Source organism: Ochotona curzoniae, unplaced genomic scaffold (genome assembly GCF_017591425.1).
Source record: "Ochotona curzoniae isolate NIBS_2020 unplaced genomic scaffold, NIBS_Ocur_1.0 contig_2861, whole genome shotgun sequence".
In the NCBI taxonomy this organism is placed as follows: Eukaryota; Metazoa; Chordata; class Mammalia; order Lagomorpha; family Ochotonidae; genus Ochotona; species Ochotona curzoniae.
This window is the reverse complement of record NW_024465620.1, coordinates 3,622,234-3,647,543: the sequence shown is the minus strand read 5'-3', so window position 1 is coordinate 3,647,543 and position 25,310 is coordinate 3,622,234. Positions and strand designations below refer to the sequence as shown.

The window sequence follows — 25,310 nt, the reverse complement described above, 5'->3', positions numbered from 1 at the left end:
ATGACGGTGCCTGACTTAGACTTGGACCTGCTGACTTTTCTCAAAGAACTCAGCGAGCAGGAGTTCAATAAGTTTAAGCAGTTGCTGGAGCAGGAGCCCATGTGGCTGGAGCTTCCACAGGTTCCGCTGTCCGAACTGCAGCAGGCCGGGCGGGAGGATGTGGTCGAAGTGCTGATGGACGCTTACGAGGTTCAGTACACGTGGAACTTGGCTTTCGACTTATTTGCAAGGGTCCCACGTCAAGATCTCTGCGATAGGATCACCAGGAGAAAAATCGGTGAGTGGGAGCCCTTGACGGGGCGGGGGCGGGGGGCCCAGAGGGGGTTTCCGGGAAGCTTATCTTCTGTTTGATGGTTGGCACGCGTTGCTCAGTACATGATTGTCAGACAGTGATAGGACTGTCCACAGAGCGTCGGTGTCCAGAGCTGAAGGGCCTGAGCAGTGAGCTGTGTCCTGCTTGGGACTTTCATGCTACCTGCCTTGTTGGAAAAGAGCCATCACCTGAGACCCCAGGGCAATGCTGAGCCAGATTCCGCAGTATCGGGGGGCTCGTGCAGAGCGGGCCGTGTGCAGGCATTTTTGTCTCTGTCTAGTCTCCAGCACCGGGCTCTGAAGCAGGCGTGATTGTGTCCTTCAGCTGGAAGCAGCAGGACTGAGGCGTCCGGGAGCGCCACCAAGATCTCCAGTCCCCTCGGAGGCAGAGCTACGCCTGTAGCTGAGTGACGCCAGGATTTCTTGCTCCGTCTTTCTTGTGTTCTCCATCCTTCTGGAAAACCTCAGATACTTGCAGGGACCCCCTAGACGTGACAAACGCACACGCACAGCTGCCTCCGCAGACACAATGTGCTTGAGGCTGACGGAGGGTTGAGGACCTGCAGCAGGGGTGTCTGGGGCCACCTTAACTGGATGTTGGATTTGGTTGCATTTTCAAATGCTTGCACGTGCGTGATGGGATCTGTGCCTACATGCAACATCCACTCACGTTTCCTGTATACCTCCTATTTGAAAGCTGAAGCCAAGTGTAGGTGACAGCTGTGTGTGAATGTGACCTGTCACACGAGGTCAAGTGTAGAACTGTCTACCTGGGACACCACAAGGTACGCACAGCCTCGTCTTCTGGAGCAGTTCAGCTTGGCCTGCACCATCCCCTGCCCTCGTCCTATGGCTGAGAACGTAGGTTATCTCCGGTCAGAGCCCCAAATCATGACCCCGCGGCTGTTGATTTGGTTACGGCCATGCGAGCTCGGTGCAGCCCAGCATCCTGGGATGACAAACATCAGGGATGGGGCAAGTTTGCCTCTGGTGCTCTGTAATTGTGCACAGCCATTTCTTTGTCAAAGATGACGGTTTGTAACCAAAGACGCCTTGAGGCGCCTGCTGCTAGCGGCACGGTGGCAGGTCTAACCCTGGCAGGGAGCAAGCGTGTGGCCAGGGACAGGAGTGCTGCCGAGCTGTGGGCCTGGTTTAAAAGCTGAGCAATGCCTCGGCGTTGGCTTTCTGGAGGATGCGTTTAGTCGAGCGGGACAAACATGGAACCGAATACTGAACCCCAAAAGCGCAGCTAGAGGACATGATTTGAAATGCCAGTACGTCCGGTGTCACCCTGCGGGGACCTGCAGGAACTCGTAGGCAGACAAGACGGGCATATGTGAGAGCAGGATTTCCATTGGCGCAGCCCACAGCCACATTGGATGATGTTTTAGCAAGCACTTGTTGTTCCTCTACGAGGAGGGCCAGGGGTTTGAACCAGGCGATGGGGCACCGGAGAGCTCAGAGGGGGGAGCACTGTGTGTAGTGCTGGCTAACCTCCACTGCTTCTCACTTAGAACTGAGGGCTCACAAGTACTCCTTGCTGGGGGACCTTTCTCAGATGGGGGGTGGCGTGGGGGGCCCTGCCTGGGGATGGCGTGGTGCTGAGCGGCCTCCATATCTTGGCTGGCCTTGGCCGTGACCATCCACAGTCCTTCCCGTGGGCTGGGGTGCTGCGTCCTTGATGGGTACTGCTTCCTGTATGTGTGCACAGATGCGCTGAAGGCACGCCTTGCCATGGCTCTGGATGGCAGCCTGCCGTGCCTTCCGTGTCTCTGGCATGGGTCGTTTTGGAGATATCTGAGGAATGCAGAAAGGTTTCTGCCTGCTCAGTCCTTGCAAGCTGACTTCTTTCATGGTCATGAAATGAGTGGGGATGCACTGTGGTTCTGTTTTCCTTCCAAGAAGTAATTATCAATTATATTTACATATGCACTCCATATTAAAAGACTTTCTGGTAACATCTACCTTTCTATTTTTTAAAAATTTATTATTGGAAAGGCAGAATTACATAGATGTTAGATCGACTGGTTCGCTCCCCAGATGGCTGCAGTGGCTGGAGCTGGGCTGGTCTGAAGTCAGGAGCTCTTCCAGGTCTCCCATGTGGATAGAGTCCCAAGGCCTTGGGCCATCCTCTGGTGCTTTCCCAGGTCATAAGCAGGGAGCTGGAAGGGAAGTGGAGCAGCCGGGATTAGAACCGGCGCCTGTATGGAATGCTGCAGGTGAAGGCTTAGTTGGATATGCTGTTGTGGGCTAAGGAGTTTAAGCCGAGCGCTACAGGGAGTGGGCTTGGGGCCAGAAGCACCTGGTCTAAGTGGACTCGGCTGTATTCAATATGCGCTAATGAGGGTGGGGGGAAAGAATAAAGAAGAAGTGAAAGGGCAAATAAGGGACCCTTCGCACAGACTTCCACCATCACAGTGTCCTGCCGGTGCCTCGCCCCAGACCCTCGCTGTGTCCACGTTACTGGCTCTGCTGGCCGATTCAGGATGCCGCAGTGTGGGCCCCCAGGGTCTCCTGACCCAGGCTGGGTTGGGTTGGGTTGTGACTCCGTATGTTGACATGTATGTATAATGCCACATTTTCCATCACGTTTATCCGTGGACATTGGCTCACACCTTGGCTGCTGGCAGTAATGAACTTTGGAGAGCAAGGCGGTCTCTTCCAGAGGATGGGAGAATGCATTTTGGATCAATACAGATCCTTGGGATTGTGGAATGCTATGATGGTGTTGATCCTAATTCTTTTTAAACAAGCCTTTGTACCGTTTTCCACACTAGCTGAAGCAGATTGCTTTCCCAACAGCAGCATAAAGTACCCTCCAGCTGCACAGCCTCCACGGCGCCTGTGACGGGCGGGGGCCTGGGGCGCCTCCCAGCACCTGTCTCTCCTCCCTGTGACGTGGGCTCACCTCCCAGCACCTGTCTCTCCTCCCGGTGACGGTCATGTGTCCTGGCACGCTGGCCTTTCCCCTTGGCACCTGACGTCTTGTACTTTGGTGTACTTTCTGTGCCTGTTGCATGGGTCCGGTCAGTCTCACAGTTGGTCCTTCTTGTTCCTGTTGAAGAGTGTGCCCACCACACTGGCACGTCCTGAACCTTTCTTTTGCCCTGTGCTGTGGATTATTTATTTCTAAGACTGTATATTTTAGCTATAGAGTTCCCTTATAAGATGTAATTAATCCTAAATCCTTCTCTGACATGGGGCGATATGGGAGTCTGGGTTGTTTCCTCAATTATGAATCTTGGATGTGTACTTCTTGAAACATGTTTCCTTGTATGCCAGGTGTTGGATTTACAAAGGGAGAGAAATCGTTGATGCTTCTCCCTGCAAGCCGTGCTTCCCTCTGTTGGGCTGGTGAGGCTACGGCGGTGGGCTCGGCCGGGGCTGCAGCGCTGGGAGCGGTATGGCGTGGCATTTGACCAGTCTGAGACGAAGGCCGCCTTCCACCTGCCGCCCGTCCCGGGAACGGCTGTCCAGGGGCTGTGTTCCGACATGCTCTCCTGGGCAAGCAGCCTCCTCCACTGCCCCTACCCCAAGGGCTGCCTCATCCAGGGAAGCCCACCCTCCACGCCCAGTTTTGCAGCTTAATTTTTCCATCTGCAGTTCTGTGACGGACACAAGCGTTTTATCCACGTGTTTTCCTGTCAGGTTTTCACGTTGCAGTGGGAATGAAGCCTTACACAATCTCAGATGTAAACCCCACTACAATTAAAAGAAAAAGCGAAGTCGCCTCACTGATCACACTGACCACACTGACCCTAGGGTAACTCGTTACGTGGTCAGGAATGAAGACATGATGTGGAAGTGAGGAACTAAGAGGGAAAGCGTGTCCCTGACAGGCTGTGGCGCAATATGCAAAGCATGCCGGGAAGTGCACTCCGTGTGTTGACAATCGTGGGATTGTTCACAGCGCGTCCCTTTTGCCTGTTACTTTTTATTTAGCTTTTTAGCAGACCCAGATCCTATTTAAAACTTACCTAAAAAATATTAAGATGAACATATTGTTTAAGTTAATGTGTATCAGGAACAGGCCCTGGACCCGAGCATTACCCCAAACTAATATCTATGTGTGTGTTACATGTATGATTTGTATAATATATATACATCTATATGCAACATATGATACACACACAAGATGTAGTGTTATAACTGATGGCTGTGTGACATGCTCTGAGTGAGGTGGGTGCTGTGGTGTCATGTGTGATGCCAGCAACCCATATGGGCACTGGTTGGTGTCCTGGCCATCCCACTTGAGATCCAGCTCCCTGCCAATGGTCTGAAGAAAGCAACAGAAGATGGCCCAAGTGCCCAGGCCCCTGCCCGCCACGTGAGAAACCTGGAAGACGTCTTGGCTTTGGCCTGGCCTGGAGCTGGGCATCACTTATCTGAGGAGTAAAGCAGCAGATACAAGGTCTGTGTCCCTCCTGTAACTGTGATGTTTGAATCTGCTTATAAATAAGTGCTATAAAGTCACCAAAGGAAAAAGAAACTCTTCTTGGAGTCCAGATGAGCAAGTTTGAACACGACGGCTTCAGAGCCCGTTGGATGGATGGGTGACTTGAGCCGTGTTTTATGTAAGCGATGAGATACACTCTCCTTGTTCGTTTATTGAAGATCTACTTGAAAGTCAGAGTTACAGAGAAGGAGACAGATGATTGACCCACTGATTCACTCCCAGATGGCTGCAGTGGCTGGGCCTGGGCCCGAAGCCCAGAGCTTCACCCAGGTCTCCCATGTGAGCGGCAGGGCCACAACTCTTGGACCGTCCTCCGCTGCTTTTCCAGGCCATCAACAGGGACCTGGCTTGGAAATGGATCAGTCGGGACACAAACTGTGCCCATATGGGACAAGCCCGATTTGGTCTGCCGACAGTGGCTTAGCCCATTATGCCACAATACCAGACCAGCTCTGTCCTTGTTCCTGCGTGCTTGTGACGAGTAGGCATCAGCAGAAATGTTGCGGGAAGCTGTTTTTTACATTTTGAAGTTTGACTTGCCTTCTGTGTTCCTCCTCCCTTCATTGGCTTAGGTCACAGAGAGATGAACAAAGCCCTCATACACAGAAAGGTCCTGAGCCAGTGGGAGATAGCTTACTTCGGATCGTCGCATGACAATTTTGCCATGGAAGTGGTAATCCAGCATTTATACGTCCTGGGTCGAACTTTTACTCTTGAAAACGGCTATTATGAAGAGAACATGAACATGTTCGTGTTGGGAGACAACGCGGTCGGGAAGACCATGATGTTGAACGCCGTGCTGGCCTCGTGGGTCAGTGAGGAAGTGTGGCAGGACATCTCCCACGTGGTCTACATCACCTCCCAGGAGGTCAACCAGATCCCGCACTGCAGCCTGGTGGACCTCATCTCCAAAGACTGGCCCGGGGGCATGGCGCCCATCGCCGACATCCTGTCGGAACCCAAGAGGCTCGTTTTTATCCTGGAGGATTTGGACAACATAAACTGGCCCTTGGATGTGGAGGAATCCGCCTTGTGCAGCGACACCAGAGAGCAGGTGTCCATGTCCGTCCTGCTGGCCAGTCTGCTGCAGCGGAGGCTGGTACCAGGCTGCTGGTTCCTGATCACCCTGAGGTGCAGGGGGAGAGGCACCATGAGGGCCCTGATGAAAGACTCCGACTGCTTCCTGACCATGCAGTTCGGCGATGACAAGAGGGAGCGTTACTTCACCTTGTTCTACAAGAACCAGCGGAGGATAAGCACGGCCTGCAAACTCGTGAGTGAGAATGCGGTGCTGACGAGCCTGTGCCGGGCCCCTGTGCTGTGCTGGATGCTCTGCGTCGCTGTGGGCAGGCGCATCGACCAGGCGGACATCAGCTCTTGCTACCAAACTCGTGCCGACGTGTTCACCCACTTCCTGGCCGCCGTGCTGAGCTCAAATGTGAGCCGCGCTGACGGCCCACGCCGCCTGGCCCTCCTGGAGCGTCTCTGCGCGCTGGCCGTGGAAGGGCTGCTTCACAACACCCTGAGTTTCCAAGACGAGGACTTCCGGAGCGTGGGTCTGAGCCAGGACGACGTGTCCATTTTGGAGACCGTCAGGCTCCTGCTGCCCAGCAGCAGCCTGAAGGGTCACTACACTTTCATCCACCTCAAGATGCAGGAGTTCTGTGCGGCCATCGCGTACATGATGGTCCTGGTCCACTACCAGATCCCCCGGCTCAGAAACAAGCCGGAAGAGAAGAGGGAAGTGTACTCGGACTTCAGCCCTGTGGTCACGTGGATCTTCGGGCTGCTCAATGAGAAGAGGAGACAGATCCTCGAGGCCTGCGTGGGCTGCCAGCTGCTGGACGCGCCCCTGCGGCAGCACTTCGTGCAGTGGCTGCAGGCCTGGGGGCAGCAGGGCCATGCCTTAGACTTCCACATGCCCTTGTTCTACTGCCTCTTTGAGAACCAGGAGGAGGCGTTTGTGAGGCAGCTCATGGACTTCTTCCCGAAGGTCAACGTCTACATACAGTCCAACAGGGACCTCATGGTGTCGGCCTATTGCCTCCCGCGCAGCCAGGCGCTGTGCAAGCTCAAGCTGAGCCTTCTGGATCTCTTTAAACACCAGGACCCCCACGTGAGGCTCACGACGTGGTGAGTCTCGGCGAAAACACTCCACCTTGCTTAGTTTCCTAGGAGGGGCTGTCGGACATCCGGCTGGGCTCTTGTTGACCCGGTGGCTGGGCAGTCTCAACGCTTGCGTTTGATCTCGGGTTTCCTGGGCCTGCCTCGGCATTGTGGAGGTTGGGTAGCGGGGCACTGTCTTGGGTGTGGGGGCGTGTTTGACAGTGTCCGCGATCGCTTGTGACTAAGTCGCCCGGCTGAGAACCGACCTTCTGTGTTGTACGGATCAGCTGCAGTGACCCTGATGGTGTCCTTCCTGGCGTTTGCCGTGGCACACCACAGCAGCAGCTATTCTGTGTGTCTGCCTCATTTTCTCGTTCGCGTTCCAAGGCACTGCCCCCAGTCTGTCGCGTCTTGGTGATCCCGGAGTGATCCCCTGTTTTCGCAGTCTGGGTGTTGATTTTTTTGGTTAGTCACACTTTAGTTCTTCCTGCTGGCCTTAGGTATGAATACCCTGGTGGGGGGGGTGGGTTCTGAGCAGGTGTAACTGCCTGGCCTTGGGTGTGAATGCACTGGCGGGGGGGGGGTGGTTCTGAGCAGGTGTAACTGCCTGGCCTTGGGTGTGAATACACTGGCAGGGGCTTTGAGCAGGTGTAAATGGGCGTTGGATGGATGCTACTGCCAGATTCCTTGTTTGCGTAGCCAGATAAGGAGCCTTGCCTACTGGAGAGATATCTGCTCTTTGTTCCACACCAACGAGAACTTTCAGGACCTGGAGATCTGCAACAGTGAGTTCAACACCACCTCTGGGCGGATCCTGTGTAAGGCCCTGATGCACCGTAACTGCCGGCTCCATACCATCAGGTAGGTGTTCTGCCCTCTTCCGGCCAGGGGCAACAGCAGTCTCCTCTGGCTTTCCTGGTGGGGGCGATCAATATGCAATGCTGACGAGTCCCAGTGATCAAAGTGATTGGGGGATGTGCCCCAGGAGGAGGTGAGACTGGACTTCCGTCGGGATGTGGTAAAGAGAGGAGGTGACTCTGTGGCTGGTCACAGGCTCTCCTGGGACGGCGGCTTATGGGAAAGCCTGGTGCGCTTGCCGAGGGAGGGACCGAGGAAACCATTCCGAGGTGTCTGTGGCAGGATGCGGGGCGTCGTAAGCCAGAGTCGGGGACGGGTTTTCACGGAGTAAGGTGTGAGGGGTTTTGAACAGAAATACCTTGCTATGAGTTGCATGAGCACAGGCTGGTAAGGGAAGTGCAGAGTGTTCTAGAATGCCGTGAGCTGACCAAATCCAATCTTCCTGCTTGCACTGTGAGACGCTGACCGGAAGCTTGGCTTGCTGTAGGTTGTCCCATGTCACGGTGGGTTCTGATTTGGACGACTTGTTCAAGGTCATCGTTGCTCTCCAAAACCTGACGTTTCTGAGCCTCAACGGGATGCAGCTCACGTCCCAGATATTTGCCATTCTGCGGGAGGCGCTGGCGAGTCCTGCGTGCGCCGTGCGCCACTTGCGGTGAGTCGGGGCTCGGCTGGGCCCCTGGGGAGGACTGTGGGTACGTTTGGGGCGACGCTGCCATCCACCTCCATGCTGGCCCTTCTGTCCCTGGCTTTTCACTCTCATGACTCCTATTGCTTAAGTGGCTGGGTCTTTCTGTAAGTTGCAAATCCAAAGTCCCTTGGTCCAACCTGAAGAAACATCGTTAGTGTGTGATTAAAAAATGCAGAAAGACTTAGGAATGTTCCAGTAACCATTCTCAACCTGGGGCAGCTTAGTCTGCGCAGTGACATTTAGGGCTGTGTCTGAAGTCACACATGGTCACAGGGGAGCTAGTGTGCTGAGGGCACTGCAAATAAATGTTTAAAAATTTTCGAAAAAAATGGAGCCACACACTCTAGGGGTTCTTTTTTTTTTTTTTTTAAAGATTTATTAATTTTTATTGGAAATGTATATCAAATTTGTGGAGAGGAGAGACAGATCTTCCATCCACTGGTTCACTCCCCAAATGATCGCAGCAGTTGAGCTGAGCCGATCTGAAACCAGGAGCCTTTTGTGGGTCTCCTGTGTGGGTGCAGGATCCCAAGGCTTTGGGCCATCCTCCACTGCTTTCTTGGGTCGTCAGCAGGGAGCAGCTGGGACTTGAACTGCTGCACAGATGGGAGGCTGGTGCTAGCAACAGAGGATTAGCTGGTTGAGATATCACATCAGTCCCTACATTTTAACAATAATTTTTGTTAACTGAATAGATTTCATGAAATTTACAGATAAATAGGACTCAGTGGGGTAGCCTAGTGGCTAAATCCTTGTCTTGCAATCGCTGGGATCCCATGTAAGTGCAAGTTCCTTCTGCAGTCCCACTTCCCAGCCAGCTCCCTGCTTGTGGCCTGGGAAATCAGTCGAGGACAGCCCAAAGCTTTGGAACCCTGCACCCGTGGGAGACCTGGAGGAGCTCCTGGCTGCGGATCGGCGCAGCTCTGGGGAATGAATCAGTGGGTGGACGGCCTTTTTTTCTCTCCCTCTTTGTAAATCTGCCTTCCCAATTTAAAAAAAATCTTTTAAAAAAATTTACAGATAACTAGGCATTCAATCCACAGTATCTTGTGGGATTTTGCTCAAATGCCACCTTACTAGAAAGAGTTTCTCTAACCAGATTCCGTGACAGTGCAGAGTACAGCTTTCCATTGTGTGGTTCTCCTTGACTCATTGACACTCCCGGCGACCTGCCAGGAGCAGGTGTAATCCGTCTTACTGATGCCCAATAGAATTGCATCCCATTTTCTGAGTTTGCTGTTTCCTAAGACACCTAGCAGAATGCAACACTTGGTAGTTGAATAATCCTTGACCATGTCCCCTTTATGGGAATGAATTTGAAGTGGGCAGGACCATTAAGCAGAGGTGAGGATGAAAAGACTTGAAGAAGGCGGCAGGGTGTGGAGAGAGGAGAGGGGGAGCATGGCACGGGGTGAACAGTGAATAGGAAGTGGGTTAAGTAGCAGGACTGATAGAAGCCAGCACAGGCAGAGCATCTGGGACGCGGTGGGGGAGAGAGCAGCAGCTACTGCGCCTGCGACGGCTGACTGTCTTGGTGAGGCTGGTACACATGTGTGCCAGGATCCAGTGAGCTGCTTGGCACGTGACTGGCAGCTGACACGTCATGCTGGAAGTGAAGATGGAAGGGTCGGGAACTGCCCACTCACGGGGGAATGGGTTTGGGGCCCTGGCGTAGGGCCAAGCTAGAAGCAGAGGGATCTAGCTGCTTCGTGGTTCCGGGGTAGGTAGCCCAGCGATCTCGCCTTGTCGAGCAATGGCATAGGGAATCGGAGGCCCCACTTCATCTCTGTTCTCCCTGCAGCCTGATGAGATGCGATATAAAGGCCAACATGTGTGGTGAGGTTGCCTCGCTCCTGGTCAACAGCAGGAACCTGAAAAAGCTGATCCTGTCCAACAACCCGCTAAAGGATGAGGGCGTGAAGATACTGTGTGATGCCTTGCTGCAACCAGGTTGTTGCCTCGAGTCCCTGGTGTAAGTCGGCTTGGTCAAGCGTGTGACAGCCTGCTGGTGTTTGGGATTGGGCAGATAGGGTGAGGTCAAGCACTGCTAATGAGCACACAGCAACGCGGCAGCAAGCGTGGGCTGAGGGGCGGTCAGCCTGCTTTGCAGGACGTGGAGTGTGGGGTCACCGCTGTGGAGAGGGCGTTGCAGCGGCGTCCACGCAGCAGTAGGTCTAGGCTACACCAACAGGCTCGACGAGAGAAGGCACTTGATGCTTTCAGTCCTCCTGTGCCTGTCCTCGCGTTGCTCTTCTGTGAAAGAGAAACTGCTCCAGGGAAGTTTCTAGGAAAGCAGGTGTTTGCCCAGGTCAGGGGGTGAAAAACACAGCCCAAGACAGCAAGATGAGGGCAACAGGAAGGCCTGGACAGAAAGAGTGGTCAGCAAGGCAGAGCAAGGGGCGTAACACCGCGTTTCAAGGACAGGTACCCCGTATTCATATGTAAATGACGAACGGACAGAAGAATAAGGTAGAATTTTTTTTTTTCCCTTCCGGAATTTGTGGGATTCCCAAACATAACAATCTAAACTTAGTTCATTCATTTTTCCTATGGAAAATTGCATGTGTTTGATCTCACGGGGGTATCGCAAATCCTTCTTAGCATGATGCGATACTGTGTTACGTAATGGCGGACAGAATCTCGGTCTAGGATGTACCGACCCTGTGTGCATCGCTTAAGGGATTGGCAGTGCGGGCTGAGTTCCTAGTAGCCGAGCAGGTGGTAGAACAGTGCCGATGGTGAAGTCTTCGAACTGCAGATCGGCACGTCTCGTCTCGTGCGCACACCCAGCCGACATCCTCCCAGATGTTAGACCCAGCCGTGAAACTTGCCCATCGTAAGTGTGTGTTCCCTAGCTCTCTGGAATACAGTGCGGTGAGCGTCACCAGGGATTGACTTCAGCACACTTATTATCATCCTAGAAGTTTAGCATGCAAACTCGTAAAATTATACTTTTAAATGATCATTTTATGATGCAGTTGCATAGGCCCTGGGATTTCCCTTATCTCCTCCCCAATTGCATCCCACCCTCACTGAGTTCCCCTGTATCATTACTGTAGTATAGATCTTCATACACAGGCATATGTCCATCACTGCGGGCATGGACAATGGCAGAGAGTCCAGCGTCCTGCTGTCCAGATCTAGTGAACAGTTTCACTGGGAGTCCATCTTTGGTCTGGAAATAGAGATGCATACTGCATTGTATCCTCACATCTGGATATGAGAGTCTCCATTACATAGCTACTGTACATCCCCTTAAATGAAAAGCCACAATACAAAATCAACAACAGGAAGAAAAAAATTAACATCATGAAGTTAAATAGCATGCTACTGAGTGATGAATGTGTTGCTGAAGAAATGAACAAGGAAATGAGAATCTTCTTGAAGAAAATGCTGCTGCTGTGTGATCCATGAGTCAGTGAGGAATTTCATAAACTGTGAAAAGGTGGAACTAACAAAAAATCAAAATCCATGAGCTAGATTCCGTTGATCTTTGTTGGTGAAATGTGTCTCCTGTCGGCATCAAATAGATGGGCTTTGTTTTTTAATCCAGCCTACTAGTCTGACATTTGAGTTTAAGACGTTTCCATTCAGGGTTGATATGAATGGGCAGTAATTTCATACTGCCATTTTAGCAATGGGTTTATTGATTTAGTCTTCTGTTTTACTGGGATGTTCTTCGCGTTTGCCTTTGGTTTTGGCGGGCACTATTCCTCTTTCAAGAGAACATCTTGAAGTATCATTTATAGGGCAGGTTTGGAGGAGGCATAATCTTTTAACTTTTCTTTAGCGTGGAAGAATTTTATTTCGTTTTCAAAGACAAAACTTTGCTGGGTAAGTTATCCTGGGCTGACAATTTTTTTGCTTTTAAAATCTGGATTATGCTGCTCCATTCTCTGGCCTGTAGTGCTTCCTCTGAGAGGTCTCCTGTGAGTTTAATTGGCATTCCTTTATATGTCAGTTGATTTTTTTTTTTTCACGTGCACATTGAAGGATCTTTTCCTTATGTTCAATTGAAGAGAGCTTGATGATCATGTGTCTTGGTGAAGATGGCTTTTAGTCAAGCCTGTTGGGAGTTCTGTGCCCCTCCTGGATGTTGTTTCCCAATTCTTTCTCCAGATTAGGGAAATTTCCCCTTGTTTCATTGAATACGTCTTTAATCTCAGTTTCCCTTTTTGCACCTTCTGGGACTCCCGTAACTCTTACATTTGGCCTTTTAATAGTGTCTTTCAATACTTTGAGCTTGACCCAGCTCTGCTTCCAGCTTTGTTGCCTCCTGGTGAGAAAAATATCTTTTAATTTTGAGATTCTTTTTTCTGCTTCTTTCATTCTATTTTGGAGTTTCTCCATTGTACTTTTAATTTGCTCCACTGTGTTCTTCATTTCTGGTATATCAGCTTTCATTGGATTCATCTCCAGTGTGACATATTCCTTAAATTCCTTGAATGCCTGCTTTACACACTTGTTGCTGTTGATACTTCAGTCTCCTCCTTGGGGCAGGTTTCTAAGCTCTGTCACTCTCAGGTCTACAGTTTGATTTTACTTATTGCAGTTGGTACACGGCTCTTTGTTTGTGGTCACTTGTGCCACTCCCTCCAGCGAGTTCCGGGCCTGGGTTCTTATGTTAGATTCCCATCATGGTCTCCATAGTCCCAGCTCCTGGCTCACCAACATCCACCTTCTGTGACACCATGCTGAGGCTGCACCATTGTCTGTACAACCTTTCTCCCACTTGGGGTTGGAGCAGGTCCCAGGATTAGGGAGACACCAGGTGTCCTATATAGCTAGGGTGTTGGTGGTGCTGATCTTGCCAGAACCTGTTGGCCGTTAGGTCTGAGGGCCACATAGACCTATTTTGACCCGTATGATGCCATAGTGGGTATCTTCCCGTGGACCAGTGCAATGCACTGAACTCAATGAGTTTTCGCCGAGCTCCGTGCGTGCGCAGCTCACTGTTGTCCCTGCAGTCTTAAAGCCTTTGCCACGGTGTACCAAATGGCGCCCGATGTGCCACTGCTCTGGCCAGCAGTCTAAGGGCTACCTGGACCCGTCTTGGGAGGAACCTGTAGGATGCCATGTAGCTGCAGTCCACTGAGCCAGAAATGAGTTCACTCCCAGCCTTGCATGCACAGTACTGTCCATGGCCTTGCCTCCTTAAACAACTTGGTGCCCAGTTTGGCTCTTGAGGGTGGCCTGGGCTGTGAAATCCTCCCTGTTCCTGCACTGCCAGTCTAAGATCTGCTGCTCTGTCTCTGCTCTTGGTCAAATCAAACAGACCAGCAGGACAGGCAGGTCCTTTTCTGGGTTCACCTCCTGAGCTCCCAGTGAATGTCCCTTCCCACCTGGTTGCTGCTGGAGTTCAGCTGCAGGTGCAATTCGGATCACCACTCACTGAATGTTGCTGGGGTGTCAGTCACTGCAATACCGTTGTGTCTGCTGCTTTCCTGTGTCTCAGTCTCCAGGCGCCCCTTTGCTGTTATTCTGTCCTCTCCTATTTCTTGGAATGTGTCCTCTCTGTTTCACACTAATATTTCTTTTTTAAACGTGTCCTTACCCTATTCCGCCATCTTGATTCTATGGCATGCAAAGTTTTATAATTCATACCTGTATATTCAGTAATCCAGATACAGTAAAGAGACAGATTTTTCTCCATGTTGAACTATGCAAGGAATTTCCAAATCTGACAGCAGTGAAAGAAACTGCAAGAAGCCCAGAAAAATATCTGTAAAAAAAATTCAGATTTTTGGCTAAATCTGATAGGTGGAAAAATATTATTGTCCTATCAGTTCATACCTGTCGATCTGGAATAGCTTTTTATAAAAATAGGGAATTTCTTTAGTTTTTTTTTTTTTTTGCCTTTTTATGTAACTTCAAAAAATCAAACATAAGTTACTCTACAAAGGATACTAGCTCGTATCACTAGGGTCCCAAGTGAGCAAACCTGTTGACTGTGTTGAACACATGTTAATGATAAGCAAGAAGGGCACGGACTGACCGTGGCCGCCTCCTTCCCTGCCAGCAATCTAGAATTGCGCTATTTTGTATGGTTGGCACATCACTTCAAGGACATTATAAACCAGGTACTCTAACACCCTGCTGAGATCATCGAAGACATCACAAATATACACGAAGATAGTCAACATGATGCATAGTTGTAAATGCTAGCTACTGTATTCAACTGTTTGTTGAATAGCTGTATAATGTTGTAAGACTGTTGTCAAGATGCCTCGTTCGAGGTGCTTGCGGCCAGGGAGCTAGAACAGACGGTGTGGGGAGGACAAGCCGTGCCCACGAGCGGCCCAGCAGCGGCTGCTCTCCGCTGGAGAGCTGGCCAGCAGACACAGCAGGTGTCGCTGGCTACACGCCGTGGTCTCTGCAGTAACACCTCCACTCTGCTGATGGAGCAAGCAAACGGCTGCGGTGACGCCGGTGACCATGTGTGGCTGTGAGGAAGGCAGCTTCGTGAGTATAGTCCTATCTGAAGGTTGGGGTGCCAGGACCCCAGATGCCCTGCTGTCTGATTTCCAGTGGCGGTCTCGTGTCTGTGTGGCCTACGTGCATCCTGCCTCCTGATCTCTGGATTACTCTTCCAAAGTGAAGGTGCTGAGGCAGTCCTGCCGTGTCCAAGAACCAGGACAAGGAAGGGGTCTGCGTAGGTTTTTATGCTAGCCTTCCTGATCCGTGGTTGGTTGAATGCGTGGACATAGAGTGCCGTGTGCGATAAAACTTGAACTTGATCACTTGTACAAGTCACAATCTTTGCAGTCTTCAGTCATCCTGAAGGTGGAATGTATTGTTGGCAGTTAATACGGGCCAGGGATCTGGGTGTGTCTGCTAGCCGCCCTCGGCTGGTCCCTGTTCTGGCCCAATGCGCGTGTGGCGATGGAATCCCCTGGGGTAATTTCACATACATATATGTGGAAAAGAGGAGCTGGAGATAGAGAAGTGAGCTAAGCTTTCAAGCAATAGATTAAGACAATAGAAATGGCCACGTGGGTGGCACACGGCGGGCTTGCAGCCTCACACCCAGAGGGGCCCAGCAAACTGTCTTTGCTGTTTTAAAATTCTTCATGAGTTGCCTTATGCACTCGTGGCCACCTCACTATGGGAACTGATGGTGGTTCTGCTTTGTTCTTATAAGCAGCAAAGTAACTTCTAAGACAGTAGAATTTTTACCCTGAAAGGAATCTTAGGATTAAATCAAAGTAGATATGCTGTAGCTTCAAAACAAAGGCCACGTTTACAGAATGAGTGATAGTGGCAACTTGGTTCTTCTCCCGCCATGGTCACGGACACACATGTTATGTCTCACTCTGCACTGCCACGGGTGCTCTGACCACTTGCCGCCTGCGGGGAGACGCAGGGCTGTGGCTGCAGGAGGCGTGGAGGCCTCCGTATGTCCTGGATGGGTGGCCCGGGGAGCCAGCCTCGTCAGCTGTCCCGCTGTCGCTGACTGGCCCTGGTGGTGTCCCCACGCAGGTTGCTCTTCTGCTGTCTGACGGAAGCGTGCTGCAACTCCCTGGCGACCGTCCTGTTGCTCAACAAAACTCTGAAACACCTAGACCTGAGCGTGAACTTCCTGCAGAACACTGGCGTGCTGATCCTGTTGATGCCTCTGGTGCTTCCGACATGCACGATCCGGGAGCTGGAGTAAGTCCGCCTGGGCGTCCACGGATGTCCACTTCCTCCCGCGTGAGGCGTGGACGACAGACGGGGCTCGTGGGTGTCAGCGGGTCAGGCTGGGTGTAAACAGAGCAAGTGTGTTGGGAAGACCGGAAGGGCAGAGGGCACAAAGTCCGATGCTGAGCCTCATAGCAGCAGGAGGGGTGTCTGGTCGAGGCCCAGCCTGCAGAAGGGCGCCTCGAATTCAGCCCTGACCAGGCTCTCAGGGTGGGACAGGAGGGGAGAGCTTGCAGGATGGATGGCAATACACAGGTTTGTGTTTGGCAGCACTTGTTGCAGCAGGGAGATGTCTCCCGAGTGGGTCCAGGTTGGCCAAGAGGGGTGCTTCAGAAAGGTGACACAACACAGTGAAAATGCGCCAGTCTCAGTGACAGAACTGAAGCCCACGTTTCCCTATCTGTTATGAGTGCCTGCAGACCCTTCCTGGGCGCGTGCCTTGATGCCCCGGGAGGCTTGCCCTGGTCACAAGGCCGTGGCCTCCAGGTGTTCCTGCACGCCAAGGCGCAGGGCCCCTCCTCCATGCCGTACAACAAGCTTGCCTGTAACATTTGTCACAGATGGTGAGGAGATTCCAGTAGCATTGTGGTGTCTTTGTATTGCCAATGTATCTTGGATATACAGTTAGGATTTCACTCCATACGGGAGGAGGCGGGTTAGCAGCAACATGGAAGCTCCCAGGGGTACTTTTCCGGTACCTGCCCTAGGCCCTGCTTCTCTTCTCGGCTTTTAGCTTATGCCCTAGGTCCCCTACTGGCTCCCATTTAAACCTTGGCATTGTTGGCCACGTGTACTTTCCCTCTAAGTTTGAAGATACATGTGTGCTGTGGCACCACAGGTGTGGCTGGCTCATTGTGCGCTTTGTAACTTATGAAAGAATGGGCGTGGACTTTTCAAGAATCTACCTCAGTGGTGATTGGTGGGCACCCTTCTAGGGTCCTGGTTTGCAGCAGTGAACGAAATGAGTGCCAGTGTCTGGATGGGTGTTGCTGTGACGCTGTGGAAGATGAACGCTACTTAGGATCCAAAGAGGTGATGATGAGTTAGGCTGGGGCTCAGCAAGCTATACCAGCCAGGGCCAAATGCAGTTGTTGGCTTGTCTTTGTAGATACGGCATTTGAAACACAGTCACTGTTGAATGTGCTTACAGGTGCTTTTGACTTACTATGACAAAGGTGTGAACAGATGCCCCAGGCCCCACGAACCCCAAGATGCTTGTTACATGGTCCTCACAGAAAATGTTGCTTGCTCTACCAGACATCAAAGATGTCATGCAAACCTAGGACAGCGGCTGTTTCTGAGCCGGATTGGTGAATGTGAGCTGCATTGACGAGGGGACCCTCGGGCTGGATGGCCCAGGCCACTGGGGTTGGACGTTAAGGGCTGAGCGCCCAGCACGGAGTGTTGATGTGTGAACACCAGTGTTGGTCCGTGGACAGCAGCTGGGCAGTGATGGCTGTGGCAGACCACAGGCAGTTATAAGGACTTCGGTTCTGAGTGAAAGAACCATGTGGTATAAACCTTTCTGTTCCTAAAAAATGTTCAGCTTTTTCAGTAACATTGGCTTTGCACGTTGGTACTAGAAGATAGGGTATTAGTGGAGGTTGTCTAGAATTCTTTCCAACGCAAGCTCAGTGTCAAAAAAGGCGGGTTGGAAATGTGATACCCAGTCTTCTATACCCTTCAATGAGAAACACCTGAGGTGTTTTGGCTCTTGTTTCCTTGTTGGTAACATTTGGGTGATGGAAGCTGTGGGGTCACCGCTGTGTTAATCTGAGTTAGGAGCTGTGACCTACTGATACGAATGCTGGTACCATTCGTGGGTTCCTGCTTCATGGAATGCCATGAGGTGGACCAAGCTCCCAGCCCTTCATGGTGTAAAGCTCACACACACACCTCCCCTGTGCAGGCTGTCCGGTTGCTTCTTCAACAGCGATGCCTGTTACAACCTCAGCACAGCCATCCTCCGAAACCCAAACCTGCGGAGCCTGGAGCTTGGGAGCAACAACATAGGCGATGAGGGCATGGTGATGCTGTGTGGCACGTTGGAGTTCCCCGGCTGCAACCTGGAGAACCTCGGGTGGGTACCCGCTAGACCACTCTGCTGCGTGCAGCTTGTGGAGCCTGAAGAGGGGGTGAGTATACGACAGTGGCCACAAAGGGCAGCCGTGAGTGGAGCGGTCTGGCGTGGGAGCCACGGCTGTGCCGTGTGCCATGTCCTCTGGCCACTGTCGAGCTCACATCCTTCCTGTGTGTGTGTCGTTTCTACACCACGGCTGGATCCTGTCTTAGCTGTTGTTTCCTGGTTCCAGGTTGGACGAGTGTAAGCTAACGGGTGCCTGCTGCGAGTTTTTGGCCTCTATGCTGGTCACTAACAAAAAACTGAAAAAACTCAATCTGCTTGGCAACAGGTTGGGTGATGCAGGAATCACACAGCTGCTCGTGGTCTTGATCTTGGGCCCACCAAGTTGTGTTCTTGAGACCCTTGGGTAAGCTGGATGTCACTGTCCTTGTGGCTGGGGACAGTGCTGTGCTGACATGGGTGAGGGCGTGTGAGATGGCAGTACGCCCTGTGGAGCTTCTAGTTCTTTCAAGTCCCATGACTCTGGTGTTGCTGCTTAGAAGCTGCTTCACCTCCACAGAGCGTAGTAACTAGTTCATGGTGAGTAAAATGTAACAATTGGTGCTACTTGTTATCCTTGATCTAAGCAAGAAAAGCTGTTACATTTTCCTGTATGCTTTGACTGGGTCATGGATTCTCTGGCCCTTAGATTTTCTTAAGCTGCAAAACAGATTCCCTTCCTTGCTGGGTGAGTTGACAGTTGCTCTGCAGCACAGTTGTGCGAACTGGGGTCTCGCAGGGTGGGAGGCAGGAGTCGAGCGGCAGCTCAGCTGGGCTTCTGGCTCTCTCCTAAGGTCGTGGTGAGCACGACCCTCCCTTGGGCTGTTGGATTGAGGAGCTCTGTGTAGAGACGGCTTAGGGGCACTGAAGTGGTCCTAGGCTCTTGCCATCTGAGAGCAATTTTCTATAAACTCGTCAAGGCAGTGACATGTCATCATGTTGCCTATTGGTTTGATGCAAAGTACAGGTCCCACTGACATGCAAGAAAGGGGTTTTAGCAAGGGCAGGGCTGCCCCAGCGGGAGGATCAGTCGTGGCCCTGTGAGTCTTTGACATCTTGATTGGAAAGGTGGAGTCAGACAGAGAACAGCAGAGGCAGGGAATTCTTCCATCTGCTGGCTCATTCCCTCAGTGGCCGGCCACAGCAGATAGGTCTGGGCCAGACTGAAGCCGGAAGCCAGGGGCTCCATCCGGGATCCCACGTGGGTGCAGAGCCCAAGTGCTTGGACCATCTTCTACCACTGCCCAAGCATGTTGGTAAGGAGCTAGGTCAGAAGCGGAGCAGCTGGGGCTCAGACCGGCACCCACGTGGGCACGAAGCCAGCTCTGCAGGCAATGGCGCCACAACACTGGCTGCTGGAAGGCATCTCACAAGCTGCCCATCAGAGGTTTCATCTGTACACTGTATACATGTCCAAGAAAGGACTGGAAAAAATCTAGAATGCAGTTCCTCCTTTCTTGATTTGGTGTCCCGGTAGCTACATGCTTGTTAACACTAACGAGAAAGGAACACATTTGTGGTTAGAGATTTTGTATTTTTTAAAGATTGATTTATTTGTGATAGAAGTACAGAGAGAAAGATCCTCTTTCTGCCTAGTTGCTCCCTAAATGTCCTCAGCAACTGGAGCTGGGCCAGTCTGGAACCAGGAGCTGCTTCTGGGTCTTGCAACATGGGTGTGGGTTCCCAAGGCCCAGCACACCCTCCACTGCTTTCCTGATGGGAAGTGGAACATCCAGGACTTGAACCGGTGTCCATGTGGGATGCTAGTACAGCAGTCAGTAACTTTAGATGCTATGCCACTGCACCGGTTCCTAGACTGGTATTTCATACCAGTGTTCCACCAGGACATTCAGATATAGAGGGAAACGGCAGGGTGACCAGCAGTCCTGTCCTTGAGTTGAGCGAAGGGCTGCACGTGAACAAACATGGCTCCAGACAGCTGCGCTATGTTCTCCAGCGTCTAAATGTATTTCCGTGGGAGACCTGGACCCTGAGTGCTGGATTCTACAAAAGTCACATGTTGGTGGCACCTGTCGCGAGGCCATGATCCCAGATGTTTGCGAAACCACTGACTTACGGTTTCAAGGCCAGAGCAGGTTGTCCATCCCTGAAGGATACCCCGGGGGGGGGGGTGGTAGTTGCTAATCTAGCAGTTGAAAAAGGCTAGTTCAAGAAGTTCCCTTCAGAATGGAGCTAAAGAACATTCTGGGGCTGAACCTCTTCAAATCCACGCTTCTGTGGGATCTCCAGAAAGTTGATAAGCAGTGCCTATTGTAAAGAGGTATGCATTGAAAGCTCTCCGCATCCAAACAATTTCTTTTAATTGTTTCCAAAATTCTCTGGCATGGCCTTCCACGACAGAAGTGACACAATTCTGTTTCCTCAGGTTTGACATGACTAATGTGAGCGCAGGAACCCAGGACATGGTGCAGGCTGTGAAACAAAGAAACCCCAACCTCAAGTTCACCTCTCAGTCCTGGGCCAAGAGGAAAGGCCTGGCCGGGGGCCTTGATTACAACTTGTGGGAGCCTGGTTCTGCAAAGCAGAATGAAAGCTGGCATCTGATGGCGTCCCAAATGCCCAGGACATTCAGGGCCTCGGGTGGGGCTGCTGAGCCTGCCGGGCAGCCCTCCTAGGCGTGCCCTGGGTAACCTGAGTGTGATGGGCTGTAGGCCAGGACTGGGACGCGGGATGTTGGGGTGTGGCGTCCCATCTTCACTTCCTTGGAGACTTGGATGGAGTCAGTAGCCCACTTTGTGAAATTCCTGTATTTTCCCACGATGGTGTTCAAGTGACTGTATGAAGCAATAAAATGTTGAGATGCAGTGGAGAATACATGGTGTGTAACAGTTTTAAGGGCTTTTCAGCCTAACAATGGGATTGAGAACATGATTTGCTTTCCTGGAAGTTTTTGTTTAGCTAGTGTGGTCAAAAAGGCTGTAAGGATCCCATCGAAGGAAGTGCCATGCCCTCGCTCCTCGGTTTCCACCTGCACACTTCGAACCCTTGAGCTACATGTGCCCCTGATACTTTCTGTCTAGTCTGCTCTGCTTACAAATTTGTGGGAACATCTCATGGGGTGTGTTGATCCCCAAAAGATGCAGGGCCTTGGAAGGTCTGCAAATGCTGTGGCAAAAGGCAAAATCCTCTCCTATGTTTCTGGAGATTTGTTTAAATGTGTATCTCCAATAAAAATAGAGGAGACAGTAGGATCTTCCATGGCTGATTCCCAATAGCCCAGAGCTGAGATGATCTGAATCGGGGAGTCTCCCATGCGGTTGCAGGGTCCCCAGGCTCTGGGCCATCCCCTGCTGCTTTCCCAAGCTACAAACAGGGAGCTGGTTGGGAAGTGGAGCAGCCAGGACAGGAGCTGGTGCCCACATGGGATGCTGACAGGGCAGGCACCAGCCCCACAAACTTGCCTTTCAGTTGGAATTTTCCATGAACTGTTGAAGTCCCCTTCTCTTGTGCCACTTGCCCAGGAGTTGGAAACTTACGACTCCCCATCTCCACTTGGTCCCCTCGCTCTGTCTGGGTCTGAAGTTCTCTAGAACACAGCCACATACGTAGGTTGGCATCGTCTGTGGCGGCTGTGATCGCGCAGCCAAGTTCCCTCAACCAGGACTGTAGCTGGCACGGCCTGACACCTTCCATGGGTGGCCATTGCCAATGGCCTGCCACACGAAGATGGTGGCGAGGTGGGTGTGGCATGCTTGCGGTGACAGCGGGCGTGCTGGACGACTACGTGTGCTTCCGCTCTTCTGGTCTTCCCATGTGACGGTGCTTCTCAATGTTCATGGCAAACGGAATTCAAGCCTGAGCTGATTGGGGTTTTAAAAATGCAACGCTCAGAGTGAATTACACATGATTTTATAATTTTTTTACCAAAGTGAATTTGCCTTCTGAGCTGATAGGCCATGAGATTTCTGAAGTACCCTCACGTGTCCACATGTTTAAGGATATGTCAATATAATTAGAACTAGATAGGGATTTATTGCTATAGCATTGGGCCTAGCAGTTTAGACTTCCGTTAAGGTGTCACAGCCCGTCTTGGAGAGTCTGGCTCTGGACTTGAGTGTTCGGCCATCACAGGGCTCGGGAGGCTGCGCTGATGGCTCTGGCAGCCGTGTTGGTGTCACCCAGGAACGGGGGACTGGGTTGAATTCCTGACTGCTGTCTTTAGCGTTTCGGAGACGCTTATTTCTTACATTTTAATTTTTTATTTCATTATTGGGGCGCTCCCATCAGCTAGTTCACACTGGTCAAAATGCCTACAACAGTCCGGACTGGGGGAGGGCTGAAAGAGGATGTAGGTGTTCTGTCTGGGCCTCCCCTGAGGGTGGCAGGAGCTGGTCCTCGTGGGCCACCTCAGCTGTCTCCCAGGGCAGCTGGACTAGGGTGTGAGCGAGAAGCAACATGGGGGCACCCCGGCCTGGAACGCCAGCCTAAATGCCGATTCCTAAGATTATAAATTGATACGTAGATTTTTATCCTTGGCTTTCCCTAAATAAATTTGCATCATCGACTTAAGAGCATCACCCAATAATGCATTACTAGCATGTTGGTACTTTTTATAAAGACTTTATTTTGATTGGAAAGGCAGATATACAGGAAGGAGGAGAGGCAGAGAGGAAGATCTTCCATCCGCTGATTCATTCCCCAAGTGACTGCAACAGCCAGAGCTGAGCCAATCCGAAGCCAGGGGCCATGAGACTCTTCCGTGTCTCCTACACGTGTGCAGGGTCCCAAAGTCTTGGGCTGTCCTTGACTGCTTTTCCAGGCCACAAGCGGGGAGCTGGATGGGAAACAGGACCACCAGGATTAGAATCAGTGCCCATATGGGGTCAAGGTGCATTTAAGGTGAGGAATTTAACCACTAGGTTACCATGCTGCCAAGCTCCAGCTGAGTTCGGAACTCGAGAAGGGGGCGTGGAGGAGGAAAGAAAGGAAAGAAATGGCCCACTAGCATTTCATGATCATAATGGACAATGCACGAAAGCTGTCCGCTTTATTTATACAGAAAGTCAAACTCTGGCTCAGACACTTCACCTCATGATCAAGTGGGTGTTTCTAAGGATAATTCTGCCATTTGTTTTACCTAGAAACAATAGAAGTTCCTACTACAATTCTTATTCTACAACTCAATCTTCTATCACAAAGAAAAGGGGAACCTAAGGAATGAGGAAAGAATGAAAGCCTAAACACAGGGCCCTTGATTAGCATAAGGTCAATGGGGACAGCCAGGACAGTGGGAATAACAGAAGGCCCTTTACAAGACATTATTATTGACATTAACCTCCAAGCTCACACTGAGTGAAAGGCCAGCCCCAGAGCAGCAAACAATGCCTGCATGGATTAGAATTCTTGCGCAGGGTGGTCCAGTGTCCATGCAAAAGAAGGTGGAGCTGCATTCAGGTGGTTGTAGAGAAGTCTGCTGGGCGGGCCCTGCCAAACAGCGGGAAGTTCCTTGCGGCCCTGCCTGCAATGGAACAATACACTTCACCCCTTCCTGTCCCCCACATCCACTGCACGGACCCCAACACCACACAAGGCCTGGCATGTTGGTACTTTTAGGTAATGTGAAAACACAAGTGGTATTCGTCCTCTCCATTTTACTTGCAACCAACAGTAACGAGAGGGAGTAAAAGCCCCTGGTGTTACAATCGCTTCCGGTGCTGGTCTAGAGGGCCGTAAGGGAGGACCAGATGCACGAGGCAGTGCACACTGGGCGGGCAGTGAGCTGGCAAGTGCCAACCGTACCTTTGCGTTGACTACCTGCTGGAGAGACTGGCTCAGGAAGACCGAATGGCCCTGCAGTGACACGCACGGGGTGGAAAGACATTGCCAACCGCAGCAGAAAGCACCCGGAGGGGAGGGGAGGGAGACCTTGGCTGCGAGCTCCTCGCACACTGGGCCGAGGCAGCGTGCTTGGCGTTGTGTGGCAGCTGTGATAGGAACTCAACATGAAGTCCCCCGGGGCAAGCACAGTGCACCTCGGACAGCGGCTTTTCACGGCACAACAAGGAACCACATCGTGGCAACACTCACCCCGCCTCGGATTCCAGGCTCCACTTCTGCGTGCCCAGTGGGAAGGGGCTCACTGAACCACACCGGCAAGGAGCAGGCATTCGAGCCCGCATGAACTGTGGCAACTTGGGACATTCTGTTCAAGCTAGAAGAGCATGTCTCCGAGACTGCAGAAGTGGAAGGGGCACCTGTGCCCTCGGGACAGGCAGACAATATGCCTGTACTCATGGGCTGGCTGGCAGCTGTCCGCATCTGTGTCGTATTGCTTCCCTTGCCTTGCCCTAATGCTGGCTCCCGGATCTGACATAGAAGTGCAACTGACATAGAAGTGGACACTCGGTCCTGGTCAGGCCCGGCTAGGAAGCCGGAAGACAGGGCTTGCTCACCCATACCTTCCTGCTCTGCCCTTCTGAGATACCGTCATGTCATGGAGACCCCTGCTAGCAGCCTCCCTCCATCTAGTCACACCCCAAGACCGAGAGTAGAGGCTGTGTTAGATTTCTGCCCTTAATCTGTTAACTCTGGGCCATGCATTTCACACAGGCACCTGGAGAGGCGGCCAGGCTCAGGGGCAGACCCCAGCAAGGACTTGGCTTTGAGGACTGAGCATGGGAATCCAGTGAGATGAACGTGAGGATATGGTCACAGAATCGAAGCGCAGGCCTCGGCCTGGAGTAACTCGGCTGCCCTTCGTCTTCAGCTTCCCATTGTCTTCTCCTTTGCAGGGTTCTATCGGAGAAGGTCCATGTCTGGACTGGAGGCTGCGTCGGGCACGGACGCCCATGGTTCTTAACCACCATTAACTGAGTTTGAAAGCCCCAAGGATGGATGCTCTGGGTGAAAGTGCAGGCTCTACTCACAGGGGGAACATGTTTCCAGGCCTGCTGTGCTAGCTCAGTCCGCTGTCTTCCCCTTGCAAACACGGGCATCCCGGGGGGCATCGGTTTGTGTCCTGGCTGCTCCACTTCCCACCCAGCTGCCTGCCCGTGGCCTGGCAAAGCCTGAAGACTCAAAGCCTGTGCCCGTGTGAGAGGCCTGGAAGAAACCCCTGGCTGCAG

At 51.9% G+C, this 25,310-nt stretch overlaps 1 protein-coding gene across 1 annotated transcript; it reads left to right on the top strand.

The window, feature by feature from the left end:
• NLRP11 (NLR family pyrin domain containing 11) lies at positions 1-25,045 on the top strand. The gene is made up of 10 exons (XM_040978251.1): positions 1-277; positions 5,341-6,901; positions 7,574-7,735; positions 8,220-8,387; positions 10,225-10,395; positions 15,903-16,073; positions 18,013-18,183; positions 18,416-18,514; positions 20,612-20,757; positions 24,978-25,045. The coding sequence occupies exons 1-10, from the start codon at positions 1-3 to the stop codon at positions 25,043-25,045; spliced, it is 2,994 nt and encodes a 997-aa protein (XP_040834185.1).
• Positions 25,046-25,310: the final 265 nt, after the last annotated feature.